General features: G+C 36.2%; 1 protein-coding gene across 2 annotated transcripts in view; it reads right to left on the reverse strand.

The window, feature by feature from the left end:
• Positions 1 to 408: 408 nt before the first annotated feature.
• Positions 409 to 12,417, reverse strand: part of dixdc1b (DIX domain containing 1b) — a 33,617-nt gene continuing 21,608 nt past the window's right edge. The window contains exons 6-21 of one of the 2 annotated variants that reach the window (XM_079836008.1): positions 11,803 to 11,909; positions 11,553 to 11,707; positions 11,382 to 11,471; positions 10,937 to 10,990; positions 8,980 to 9,030; positions 8,756 to 8,860; positions 8,604 to 8,657; positions 7,458 to 7,550; positions 5,620 to 5,691; positions 5,428 to 5,493; positions 5,085 to 5,246; positions 4,920 to 4,986; positions 4,115 to 4,223; positions 3,890 to 3,998; positions 1,972 to 2,051; positions 409 to 1,885 (exon numbers count right to left, since the gene is read on the reverse strand). In XM_079836008.1, the coding sequence (XP_079692134.1) occupies positions 1,879 to 1,885; positions 1,972 to 2,051; positions 3,890 to 3,998; positions 4,115 to 4,223; positions 4,920 to 4,986; positions 5,085 to 5,246; positions 5,428 to 5,493; positions 5,620 to 5,691; positions 7,458 to 7,550; positions 8,604 to 8,657; positions 8,756 to 8,860; positions 8,980 to 9,030; positions 10,937 to 10,990; positions 11,382 to 11,471; positions 11,553 to 11,707; positions 11,803 to 11,909 (1,381 nt within the window). In that variant the 3' untranslated portion in view covers positions 409 to 1,878. Of the gene's footprint in view, positions 2,052 to 3,889; positions 3,999 to 4,114; positions 4,224 to 4,919; positions 4,987 to 5,084; positions 5,247 to 5,427; positions 5,494 to 5,619; positions 5,692 to 7,457; positions 7,551 to 8,603; positions 8,658 to 8,755; positions 8,861 to 8,979; positions 9,031 to 10,936; positions 10,991 to 11,381; positions 11,472 to 11,552; positions 11,708 to 11,802; positions 11,910 to 12,417 lie in introns of both variants that reach the window. The other variant, XM_079836007.1, reaches the window with a different exon arrangement.

A 12,417-nucleotide genomic window follows, 5' to 3' on the forward strand; every position in this document is an offset into this window, starting at 1 on the left:
ACATTTAATATAAATATAATACAGAAAAAACAAAACATTTTATACAATTGTGTCCATATTAACACAGCTATCTATCTTCTTTTTCAGCATCATTAATCCAGTCACATGATCCTCATATTATTCTCAATGTTGAAAACGTGTACAACTTTCCAGGATTCTTTGATGAATAGAATATATTCAAATAAAAAACTGTAATTTAAATTTTAACAATATTTCACAATATTACGGTTTGCTTTGTATTTTTAATTAAATAAATGCAGCCTTGAGCATAAGAGACTTCTTTTAAAAACATTAAAAAGCTTACTGATCACAAACTTTTGAACAGCAATGTATGCATATGATATAGATATATTTTTGAGTAATATTCTTTAACTAGAACTAGGGGTTAAAAAGATTAATAGTAATAATACATTTAACAATAAAGTTTATTTAACAAAAACACATACATAGTGTATACTGCTTCAAACTGTTTATTTGCAAACCAAATAACAATCTTCTTAAACCAGCAATGCAAACAGCAGTAATCAGGAGGGTAAAAGCAGAATTTCAGGAATGCATACAGCTGCTTGTACAACCATCCATTGTGAGTGAACAACACGGTTCTTGTTAGCTACAGGCTTCTCTGATGAGAGGAATTATATCATTTTTTTTGGAAACAGAGGGGACATTTTCATATCTTTAAAATATTATTCAGTATTTATAGGACATCATTTATACAGCGTAAAGGCACTATGCCTTGCTCTGTCTCTGAGATATTAACATATTTACATAAATATAAAACAGAACAAAAATACAAAAGGCAAACCCGGTCGCCTCTCTCAGGTAGCAGATTCCAGGCACTTTCCTGTAAACTCAAATCAGTGCTGTTGAACGGCACATCTCATAGTTCCTAAAACTAAGCCCGCAATCATAAATCAGAAAGCACTTTCTTGCTATTCATCTGTACTACATTTATATATTGTGCTATGGTCAAAATCATGAACAATAATCTCACATTTATGCCATACAGTCAAATCTTCAGTGCAGACTCTCAATAGACAAGCATACAAAAAAGCCTTCATCGCCTGTTTGAATGTTACCAACAGAGGACTCTTAAAAAAGACACTGAATGATATCGTAAGATCATATATCAAACAAGCAGAATACTTTGGTCCATGGATGAGTTTTTCATCATAAAGAAGGTGTCTAACATATGTTTTAGGGAAACTCTTTCTCTAAGATAAGAAAGAAAAAAATCTCATAGCGAAGCAACTACAGGCTTTAAACTCCTTTCCGCTCTATACTCACACACACTTTTAGTGCTATTCTTTCTTAAGATTTACAACAGATTCACACAAGTACCCTTGACAGTCAAGATTACCTACTTGTCTCTTTCCACAGCAAAATGATTTCAATTTTGGTTAAACGAAATAAACAAAATTACTCTGGCAGAACCTACTTTAAAAGTAGATAAAGGTAAATTGAGAAATCCAGTGTTTCATTACAGTAACAAACAAAAGGCTCCTTGCGTCACAGTGAAGAGTTTGTCTGCTCGTAAAGCATTTGCTGGAATGGGTGTCTGTTCTATGGCAAGACCTTTAAAAGAGATCAGAAATGCTTTTCTCCCATCCTCTGTATAGTTATATGTGTGTAATACTACTGGTCTGGACAGGACGCAAGATGAGAGTTTGCCCATCTGGTGATCTTTAGGATGATCCTCCATGTCTTTTCAGGTTCATTCTGTGGTTCAGCTCATGCAGGATAGAGTAAAAAGTGTGTGGGACTTTCTTAGGGCACTGAGGAGAATTCCATTCTCTGTACACTAACGTTACAAATCAATGTTATTTCATTTTGGCACAGATGTCTCAGTTTCCTTTGACATATTATTGCTGACTCGTGTTAGGTCCTGTGGAGGAAGGAAAGAAAGAGAGAGTGAGCTTAAAATGGTGAGAAAACGACTGTGGATGTCAGCTGTATAGGTGCATGCAGTACCCTCTTTGCCCATGATCCTCCTCTACCCAGGCCACGATCTTCCCTTCCCAGCCAGGCACCACTGCATCATCTAGGAAAACCTGAGAGAAGCCATTAATCTCTATTACTTACTGTTGATACAATAAATGTACAATTTTAATTAATAAAAAATATTTAATTTAAATCAGTGGTTCTCTACCTTTTTGACTGTACAATCAAACATACCTATATTAGCATATTTTTAACAGAAACTGGAAATGTTGATATAGATAATTTACAGGTGTAGTACTAGTAAGCGATTTCTGAGAAACGCTGGTGAAAATGTCAATATTTTCAACAGCATTAAAAACACCTGAACAAACAATTTTGTGAATATTTGTTAGATATCTGTTCTGTGTGTGCTGAAAACATAAATAGTCCTGGCTGTCTAAATAGGAGAAAGAACAAATCCAAGGAGCACACAAAACGCACTTGTTGCCAATCAGCAAGCGCTCATGATGGGGGAGGAGAGAAAAGGTTTTCTATGGGAGAAAAATGTTGTGATGAACAATGTTATGTTCATAACCTGATTTAAACTGCTTGCCTATACAAAGTAGTCTATTTAATACTTTTTTAATGCTAGCCTACTGTTAAGCGTTTTCCTCGATTTTATAACGAGGACACAAAAACCGTCTTATAGGCAGAATAACGCTCACAGTGCCGTTGTCTGTTTTGGCAGAATACTGCCATCTAGTGGAAGCAGGTTTTCTTAGACAGCTGTGTGTGTGGATCGTGCAAGGCCAAACCGGCGAAATGAAAGTCTCAAAATCCAAATGAATCAAATAGGATCGACTCACAAACGTGTCAAACGTATCCAAAAAAAATCTGTATCCAAAAAATGCACATCTTACTCGTTACACGCACAAATTCTGACTTGCATTAATACAAAATCGAAGTTTTGTATTGACAACTATGTCTCTATTTGTACAAATCACTGCACATTCATGTAATTCTGTATTTTGCACACACAAGTTGAAAGGCGTTTGTTTGTTTTGTTTGTCCAGTAAACTTTCCCCACAGCAGCTCACTCTGTCTACAGTGCATATTACAATTTGTCCTAAACAGGAGACATGTTTTATATTAAGGGCTTTAAAATAAGGTATAGCTTAAAACGGATTACCCTGAAACTTCACACACTTCCGTGAACGAGCGCTACAGCACGCATTTGCGTCAAACAGACGGAGCGCAATAGGAGCGCCATAATTCTGACGAAAATAACATTTTGCTAAAATATTTGTTATTGAACAATAAATGTGACATACTGTATGTAGAATTTTAGACCTACAAGTAAGTGTATTTCTATGATAGCAGTAACCATAAAGTGACTATTATAATGGGGTAGGTAATCAAAATAGCCTTATATAGGCTAATTAGTCAATGCTTTTGTTTTTATTTATTTTCATTTTTAGTTTAGTGAATTTAACTTATGCTTTAAAAAGCAATATTTTTATTTTTAGATTGTAGCGTTACAATTTTAGAATGTAATGTGATTTGACCCTTTTTCACATTATATTTATATTCACTATATTTGTTTTCATAGCCTTTAATATAAACATTGTGTCTAGGACAAAATAGGGCATGATGTGAAATCACAAAATGAATTGTGGTTCATTAATTTCCATCTCCTCCTATATATTGTTATAATTCTGTTTACAATTTATTATGCATTGAGGGGAAAATGAAATATAATTGCAGTTTATATAAAATGTATATTAAAATGATTAATATATTTTTAACAATAATATTTCTAATTATATTATTATTAATAATATATTATTTAGATCATTTTAAGTCATCATGTGGCCCCCTTGAATGTTTGCTGAGACCCCCAGGTTGAGAACCACTGATTTAGAGATAATATAGAGAGAAAATATCATGTTGATTGATTTTGTGGCATTACCTCTTCCTTCACAGTGCCAAACTCTGGATCCAGTGCTTTAAAATGGTACCGATAATTGCCTTCCCGATCTATGGCATCCTTAAAGTCTCGCAAGGTGACCTCCCCCAGCCTGCCGACATAAGACAATGCAAAATTTCATAGCACATACCAAAAATATACTGCATTAGTGATTTAAGGCTGAAGACCCACTCAAGGCAAATATGTGTAACAAAGAGTCTGACTGACCTTTTGGGAATGTTGATCATGAATGGCGTGAGTGAGCGGTCAGTAAAGTACAGGACTTTGGTGCACGCTGATGAGTTTAGTGCAGGGCTGCTGTGAGAATGAGCAATTTCTGTAAGTGAGCAGAGGAGATTCTTCATTTAGTAGTGTTTTAAATATGCAGCAATATTCCTACCGAGAAACCTGACGAGTACAAAGTGGTCATGAATTGAGAAAACAAATTTCCCCTGATTTTTTGACATATAGAGGTCATTGTGCTATAAAAATATACTGCAAGTTTCAGAACTCCATGTTAGTACAAAAACAGCTTTACCGTAATTGAAATCAAGCTAGAAAAGCGACTCGTTTTGTACTTCCGGGTTTTTGCCACAAGACCGCCTGCCCTGCACCATCAGATCAACGTCAACTTCTGCATCATTGCTTCTTTAGCCCCGCCCACTTACATGTTATAGAATAATTACTACGACAGCATCACTGGACTAAAAATAAAATGACCTTTCAAGGGATCCTAATGTTCGGAATGTGGCAGTTTATTTTCAACTAAGTGAATGTCTGTGGATTATTTGGTAAACCTGTTGCCCTTCAACACAGGCTTTGCAAATAGACTTTTACAGAGAGATATAGACCAGACAGTAATGCCACAACATGTAAGTAACTGTGTTAATTCTAATGCCTAATCTGTGATCAGTGATTTTTGATTTGTGAAGACTCATGAACAATGGTTTATTGCGGTTTATAAACTAGTCACATTCACATTGTTCCTCTTAGTCCTGTCATCTCCAGTATTGGGATTAGGATGTATGCTTACTTGAAGTAGGAGGCCAGGAGTCTCCATCTGAGTGAGATGCTTTATGTCCTGGAGATTTGCCTCGGCTCTACAAAGGAACAGATTGATTTGACAAAAAAAGAACCCGGGACAATGTAGATCAGGTCCAAAACCCGCTGTATGAGAAAGAGCAAACATTCCTCGTACCCTCCTGTCCTGTTTGTGGCGTGTTTCCAGGTCATAGAGGCGATCCATCAGGCTGGCCACACCTTGCTCAAGGGTGTCCAGAGTGTGATGCTGAGGGTCGTGACCTCCAAAGCTGTTCCTCAGACTACGCAGAGCATCTCTTACTAACTGCATCTCCTCAGCCTACAAGAGACACAATTACATAGATCTCAATAGATATATTTATTTTGTTGTATTGCCATATCAGCATCTGTGGCTATTTTTATGCCAAGATCAATATATAAAAAAATAAATATATAAACAAAATGAACACGGTTTCTCTATAGATATAATATAATTGAGAAAAGGCTTTAGGTATATTTACCCCATGGTGTGGTTTTGATGTTGTCACTGGTGGATGTGAGTAGCCGTTGTTTTGCGAGCCAGGAAGCTGAAACATAAGACAAGTCTTCTTTACTTGAAACTTAAATGATTCACGGAAGCGCTAAACATACTCTGCAATGTGTGAAAACAAACAGCTGTGGGGAAAATTGTTTCATATTTATAGGTGTGTTACCTCCTCCGTCTCATGGCTCATTAACTCTTTCAGAATACTCTCCTTGTGCTCCAGCTCCCTCTGCAGGCAAGCCTGAGAAACATAAAGACATTCTCTTTTACACACAATCGTCCTACAAAAACAAGTGCAGGAGTCTTTAGCTACATAACGAGGTAAACAGGTTCAGGCTGGTACTTGCCCTGGTGACATTTTCACTTGCAAACAAGAAAACTAACATTTTTCAGCTGCATATTTTTAAGTTTCAAAAACATTTACTGTAAATTCAACCTACATTTACAACTAGAAACAGTATTTTCATTATATGTTTCTATTTTATATATTATATATGTTTAGTTATTATATATTTATTATAACAGTAATATTACTTTATAAATTAGACTTTTTGCTGGCTGGTACTTGCCATGATGACATTTTTAATAGCAAAAAATAAAACTTAAAAATTTTCAAGTAACACATTTTTAAATTAAGTTTCAAAGCCATTTACTATACATTTAAAGAAACGCTCCACTTATTTTCAAAATAGGCTCATTTTCCAACTCCCCTAGAGTTAAACAGTTGAGTTTTACTGTTTTCGAATCCATTCAGCCGATCTCTGGGTCTGGCGGTAGCACTTTTAGCATAGCTTAGCATACATCACTATACTCTCATTCCCGAGTAGAAATCAAGGAACTTTGCTGCCGTAACATGGGTGAAGCAGGCGCAATGATATTACGCAGCGCCTGAAAATGGTCCCCAGCACGTTCCTTGTACAAGCAGGTTGTCACATTGAGTATGTTGACGGAAGTTAGCCTATTTTCAGGCGTTGTGTAATATCATTGCGCCTGCTGCACCCATGCTACGGCACAAAGTTCCTTGATTATTACGCAGGAATGAGAGCATAATTCTAGCCATATCGGTCTAGAAAAATCGCAACTTTTCATTTTCCATCGGTCTTAGTACACGATGTAACTACAGAAGAGTCAAGTTTTAAATAGGAAAAATATCGAAAGTCTTTGGTCATTTTCGAGCGAGATGCTAACGGTCTAATCAGATTCAATGATCTATGCTAAGCTATGCTAAAAGTGCTACCGCCAGACCCAGAGATCGGCTGAATGGATTCAAAAACGGTAAAACTCAACTGTTTAACTCTAGGGGAGTTGGAAAATGAGCCAATTTTCAAAAAAGTGGAGTGTTCATTACATCTACATTCATACTAGACTTATGTACATTATATATTTCTGTTTTTACACATTATATATTTTGAATGAATACATATTTATTATGTTTGACAGATTCATATTTAATGAATGAGACAAATGTAGAAACACATTTAGTTTAGTTTTAAGTAAAAATTGTATTATTGCAAATTAAACATTAATTTAAAATAATAGCTGTACATTTTACTTGGCATGCATAAATTCATAAACAAATGACCTCCTGGTCATCTATACCATCTTTACAGAGGAATTTATTCACACAGGAACAACAACTTTGGACTGTTGCATCGTGTCTCACACTTATAAAGTCACAAAGTCAAATTAAAAATAGTTCAGTTTTCAAAAACACTATCTAGCGGTTTTTAGAGGTAAGAACAGGTTCACAGTTCCACCTCCTCACTCTTTTTGTGTTTGCTTGCTTAACAGAAGCTCTATGCATGTGCAAACTGACTTGGACATGTTCGTTGGTTCCATCAACTAGCCCGAACCTTTCTCACACTGGTCATGCAGTGTCTTTTTGGTCGAGCCCTGATTATGACAGAATTTTTTTTATGATGTTAAATTATGACATTATCCATCTTACTGCCTCTGTTAGGAAAGCAATAATTATCCTGCAATTCCGTACCTAACGTAATGTCGTACCTGCTGGCTGCTGCTGTCTGTCAGCTTGCGCAGTGCCTCTTCCAGTTTCAGCTGTTGCTGCTGCAGAAGTCGATCTTTTTGGCCAAGTTCTTTCTGTGCAGCACAAAGACAGTGAGTTTAAACACATTATAGAACGAGATGTGGTTTAATTAGGAAAGCTGTATGATAATAATCAGCATTTGATTAGAAATAGCATCTTTTAATATTGGGGAAGCTACTTTGTAACTTGTCAAGCTACAAGCTACTCATAATTTAAAGGTGCAGTGTGTAGTATTTATGAGGATCTATTGACAGAAATGCAATATATACATAACTATGTTTCCAGTGGTGTATAAAGACTTTACATAATGAACCGTTATGTTTTTATTACCTTAGAATGAGCCATTTCTATCTACATACACCGTGGTTCCCCTTATAGTGAAGTCCCCATTTTGTGCCATATTTCTACAGTCGCCCTAAAAACAAACTGCTCTACAGAGCGCTAGCTACTCTCTGCTGTCTCAGACGGAATCTTTGTCCTGTGTCAGCCACCGTAGCTTCTCTACGTGCTTTGAAAGGGAGGGGTGAGTGGTGGGCAGTTGCAATTCGCAACCTCAGCACTAGATGCCACTAAAATTTACACAGTGCACCTTTACAGTCAACCTACTCTATTGAAAAAGTAGTTTGCTTACACTACAAGTTACTAATAAAAAGTAGTAACAAAACTGAAGATATTTGAGGGGCAAGATTGATAATTATCTTTCTAAATGTATAACTACCAGATAATGGTTTTATTTATTTATTCATTAAATAAATGAATTAGAGTAAATAAAATTGTATATAAACATAATATAGCAAATACATATTTATATTTATTATAATAAATAATAAATGAATCAGAGCAATTCAATCAAATTAGAGATTCATTAAAAAAAAGCAATCAGAGCAAATAAATTAAAATAGAGGATCTCAATTAAGATGAAAACATTAAACATGAATTAACACTAAATATCACAAATAAAATTTGAAAACGCTATAATTTATATAAAAAACTATCAAAAACTCAGTAGAATTACAATAAATATTAATACATATATTATGTTTTTTTTGTAATAAACACTATTTATTTTTCATATCACTACAAAAAAACAGCAACACAAAACATGCCTTGTATTCACTGAGAAGTCTGCTCCTCTCCTCTAGCTTCCTCTGTAGCTCAGCCTGAGAAGATATACACATATAATAATTAACAACCGGTCTCAGATATGGTATAACTGAAGAGTATTTAATATGCATAGCATAAAGACAAACGCACTCACATTTTGTCCTGCCATCTCATCTTTGGCCATACCGGTTCGTAGGAGTTCCTGTTTGAGCTGAAGGACTGAGGACTCCTGCACAGCCATACGCTGCTGAAGAGCATCCTGATGACACAGGGCAGGGTTTATCAATCTCAACATATCTAACTTGCTCTGCTTTATGCTTTTAGGTGTGAGGGTCTTATTTTATAGGTATGTGGAGTTTAGAGAGGAGTAAGACTCACTTTCACTCCTTGCAGGTTGCGAGCCTCCTGCTTGAACCTCAATAGCTCCCTCTGCATGTAAAAAAATACAAATGAAATAAAAAAATAACTCCAGAGACTTCATATGACAGACACATCATAGACTGGTTTTAAAAATATCAACGGGACTTGACAAGATTAGCCCATCAATAACTAAATCACATTTATTCTGTCAAATCAAACCGATAAATACAGCAGCGATTATGAAATGATCTGGTACTATATCCTGAAGTAGTCAAACAAATAGAAATCATATTCAAAAATACACTAAAACACAGTGTGTGTTTCCAGCAAAACTATTCAGGGGAAAAAAATCAATGTATACAGGGAGTGCAGAATTATTAGGCACGTTGATTTTCTGATCATATTTTTTTTCCAGGCACATTTGACCAATTCCAAACCACAGTAATCCTAATAACTACTATTGATTTAGTATTTAATAATGTATAAGTGATATATAATTGTTCATGAAGGCTGGAAATGAAAATCACCTTATATTCAGGTGTGTAGAATTATTAGGAATGTTTTCTTTTACAGATGAATTGAGCCAAAAAAGAGATTTAACTCAGACTGAAAAGTCAAAAAGTATTAAATGCCCATGAGAAGGATGCAATACTAATGCAATACTAGACATTGCAGTTAAGGCATGACCATTGGACAGTGAAATGCTCGTTGGGTCAGCAGGATCTGACAAAAACAGGTGGTGGAGAAAAGACACCTGTTAACTGCAAAAGAATTAAGAATTAAGATGAAGAATTAAGGGTGAAACCATCAGGAACCATCATCCAGAATCTGGCAGTACGTTTTGGGAGTTCATTTTTAGTCCATCTCTGCAAAACGGACTTCAGGATGGACTAAAATGAACTCCCAAAACGTACTGCCAGATTCTGGAAGATGAATTCTTCAAACAGTGGTACTAGAGGATGTGGTGCTGGTCCTTCAAGAGTCATTCTCAACCTATCTGTCCATAAAGCCTATAAAAAAACCTTCTTCATGTATTTTACAACACTTCAGCTTATGATTCTTATTTAGTGGGGGTCATTTTTTAGGATTCTTTACCTAACTGAAGTCTCTGAGATCCTGACACCTTGCACTTCTGGAGACTCCAGGTAGGTTGCAGCTTTGGAAAATGGTGGCGCTGGAGTCTAAAGGGTTCCTGATGGTTTCACCCTTAATTCTTCACCTTAATTCTTAATTCTTTTGCAGTTAACAGGTGTCTTTTCTCCGCCACATGTTTTTGTCTGACCCTGCTGACCCAACGAGCATTTCACTGTCCAATGGTCACGCCTTAACTGCAATGTCTAGTATTGCATTAGTATTGCATCCTACTCATGGGCATTTAATACTTTTTGACTTTTCAGTCTGAGTTAAATCTCTTTTTTGGCTCAATTCATCTGTAAAAGAAAACATGCCTAATAATTCTGCACACCTGAATATAAGGTGATTTTCATTTCCAGCCTTCATGAACAATTATATATCACTTATACATTATTAAATACTAAATCAATACTAGTTATTAGGATTACTGTGGTTTGGAATTGGTCAAATGTGCCTGGAAAAAAAATATGATCAGAAAATCAACGTGCCTAATAATTCTGCACTCCCTGTATGAGGAATAATTGATAACAATCCATTGAATCCATTGGTGGTAATGCGGCTACATACAAAGCGTAATTTTAAATAATTTAACCGGGGTCAATCATTCCGCTTCTACTATGGTTACCACACCTCAAGACATTGTTCAAATGTTGTATTTCAAAAAACAGTTGTCAGGTTTTTGTCCTTCAAACGCTCTTGTGTGTAGGACCAATTTCTTAAGCACGTTGCTAGTAATTCCAAAATGTAATTTTAGAGCTAGTAACAGAGGCTTGAGCCATTGATAGCAGACTAATGCAGTTATTAATGCAGTCATTGGAGAAAGAGAGATAATAATGCCCACCTTTAGATCTTGACTCTCCTCCATGCTCTGGTCCAGGCGACTTCGTATTACAACCTGTAGCACAACAACAGAGGGTTTTTGCTGCTTCAGAACCAATCCACATATATTACTACACATTACACTATAGACAAAAGGAACTGTTTTTAACACGACAACCTTATAGAAAACAGAGAAGAACTGGAAGCGAGAAACAGACAGCGTAGGAGAGAAGGGCAGAAACGGATACCTGCGTCTCTCCCACAAACAAAGCAAAGTTCACCGTGAGAGTAACATGATCTGCCCTGACAGAGCTTAGTGAAAGAGCAGGAGAGAATGAGAGAGATGGAGGGGGAGGGAGGGGTATAGGAAGTCACATATTATCAACAGGGAGGGATATGCAGGATATGGAGGAAAAAGAGGCCAATTTGGGGTAAAACCAAAGTGTGATAGAAATAAAGATACGCACCAGTTGCTGCTCTGCATTGTCAACTCCTTCACCCAGATTAAGCGACACCTCCTGCTCATCCTCAGGTAGTGAACCATGCAGAAGGAGAGCCTACAAAACCATCTGTGGTAAGCCACAAGCTCTCTAAAAGCAATACACACTAAATTAGGTGATAATATATGCTAGTGTCACCTGTAGGCTGGACACCATTTTCCGTGCCTCCTGCATCTCCCTCTCCAGCTGCTCCTGCTGCTCACACAGTTTATCCTCCCATGTGCAGTCACCAACTAGACCATCATGCACCGAGACCATGGCCTGGTCACACAGGGCCAATTTCACTGTGTCCTCTAATGTTGAACAGGGGTAGATCAAGACTGTTGTATGTGGACGATGTATCAATGTTGTATCAATGTCCAGATGATTTATTGAAATGGATCAATACCTGATTTAATAGTTTTCTCCCTGCACAAGGTGTCTAAAAGTCCTGCCTTCACGTCTGATAGGCTGATTGAGTCTTTGGGACTGTGGGTGGGGCTCGGTGAACTGAGGCTGTGGAGATAGAAAATACAAGAAAATACAGTTACGGGCGTAGGGTCTTTACAGTCAAAGTCAAATTTTGTCTAACACATGCCCTTTTACTATACCGTTGCATTTCTTCCATTTTATACATTTTCTATTTATTTTCTTGTTTTTTATATATTATTTTATCCTGTTCTTGTTTTTATAATGCGTGTCAAAATTTAATTTAATTTAATTTTATAATTTATTTCTGGCTCAACCTAACTTTAGATTTTAAATGTGTATTATTAATAAATTACTTGATTTTATAGGAAATTAATAATCCATACAAAACACTTGTATGAAAAAAAATCATAATTTATTTACCCTAATGTTGTTCCAAATCTGCATGACTTTATATAAGATGTTCCAAAAAGTATTCATAAAAGTGTCAAAGTATACGCTATACTCCAGGCTGAAGAACATTGTGCTGTGTTTTGGATAATCTGCAGTGTACATACTGCAGTTTGGAACATCATGAGGCTGGGTAAATGACAAA

This window comes from Gobio gobio (genome assembly GCF_949357685.1).
Source record: "Gobio gobio genome assembly, chromosome: 14".
Classification (NCBI taxonomy): Eukaryota; Metazoa; Chordata; class Actinopteri; order Cypriniformes; family Gobionidae; genus Gobio; species Gobio gobio.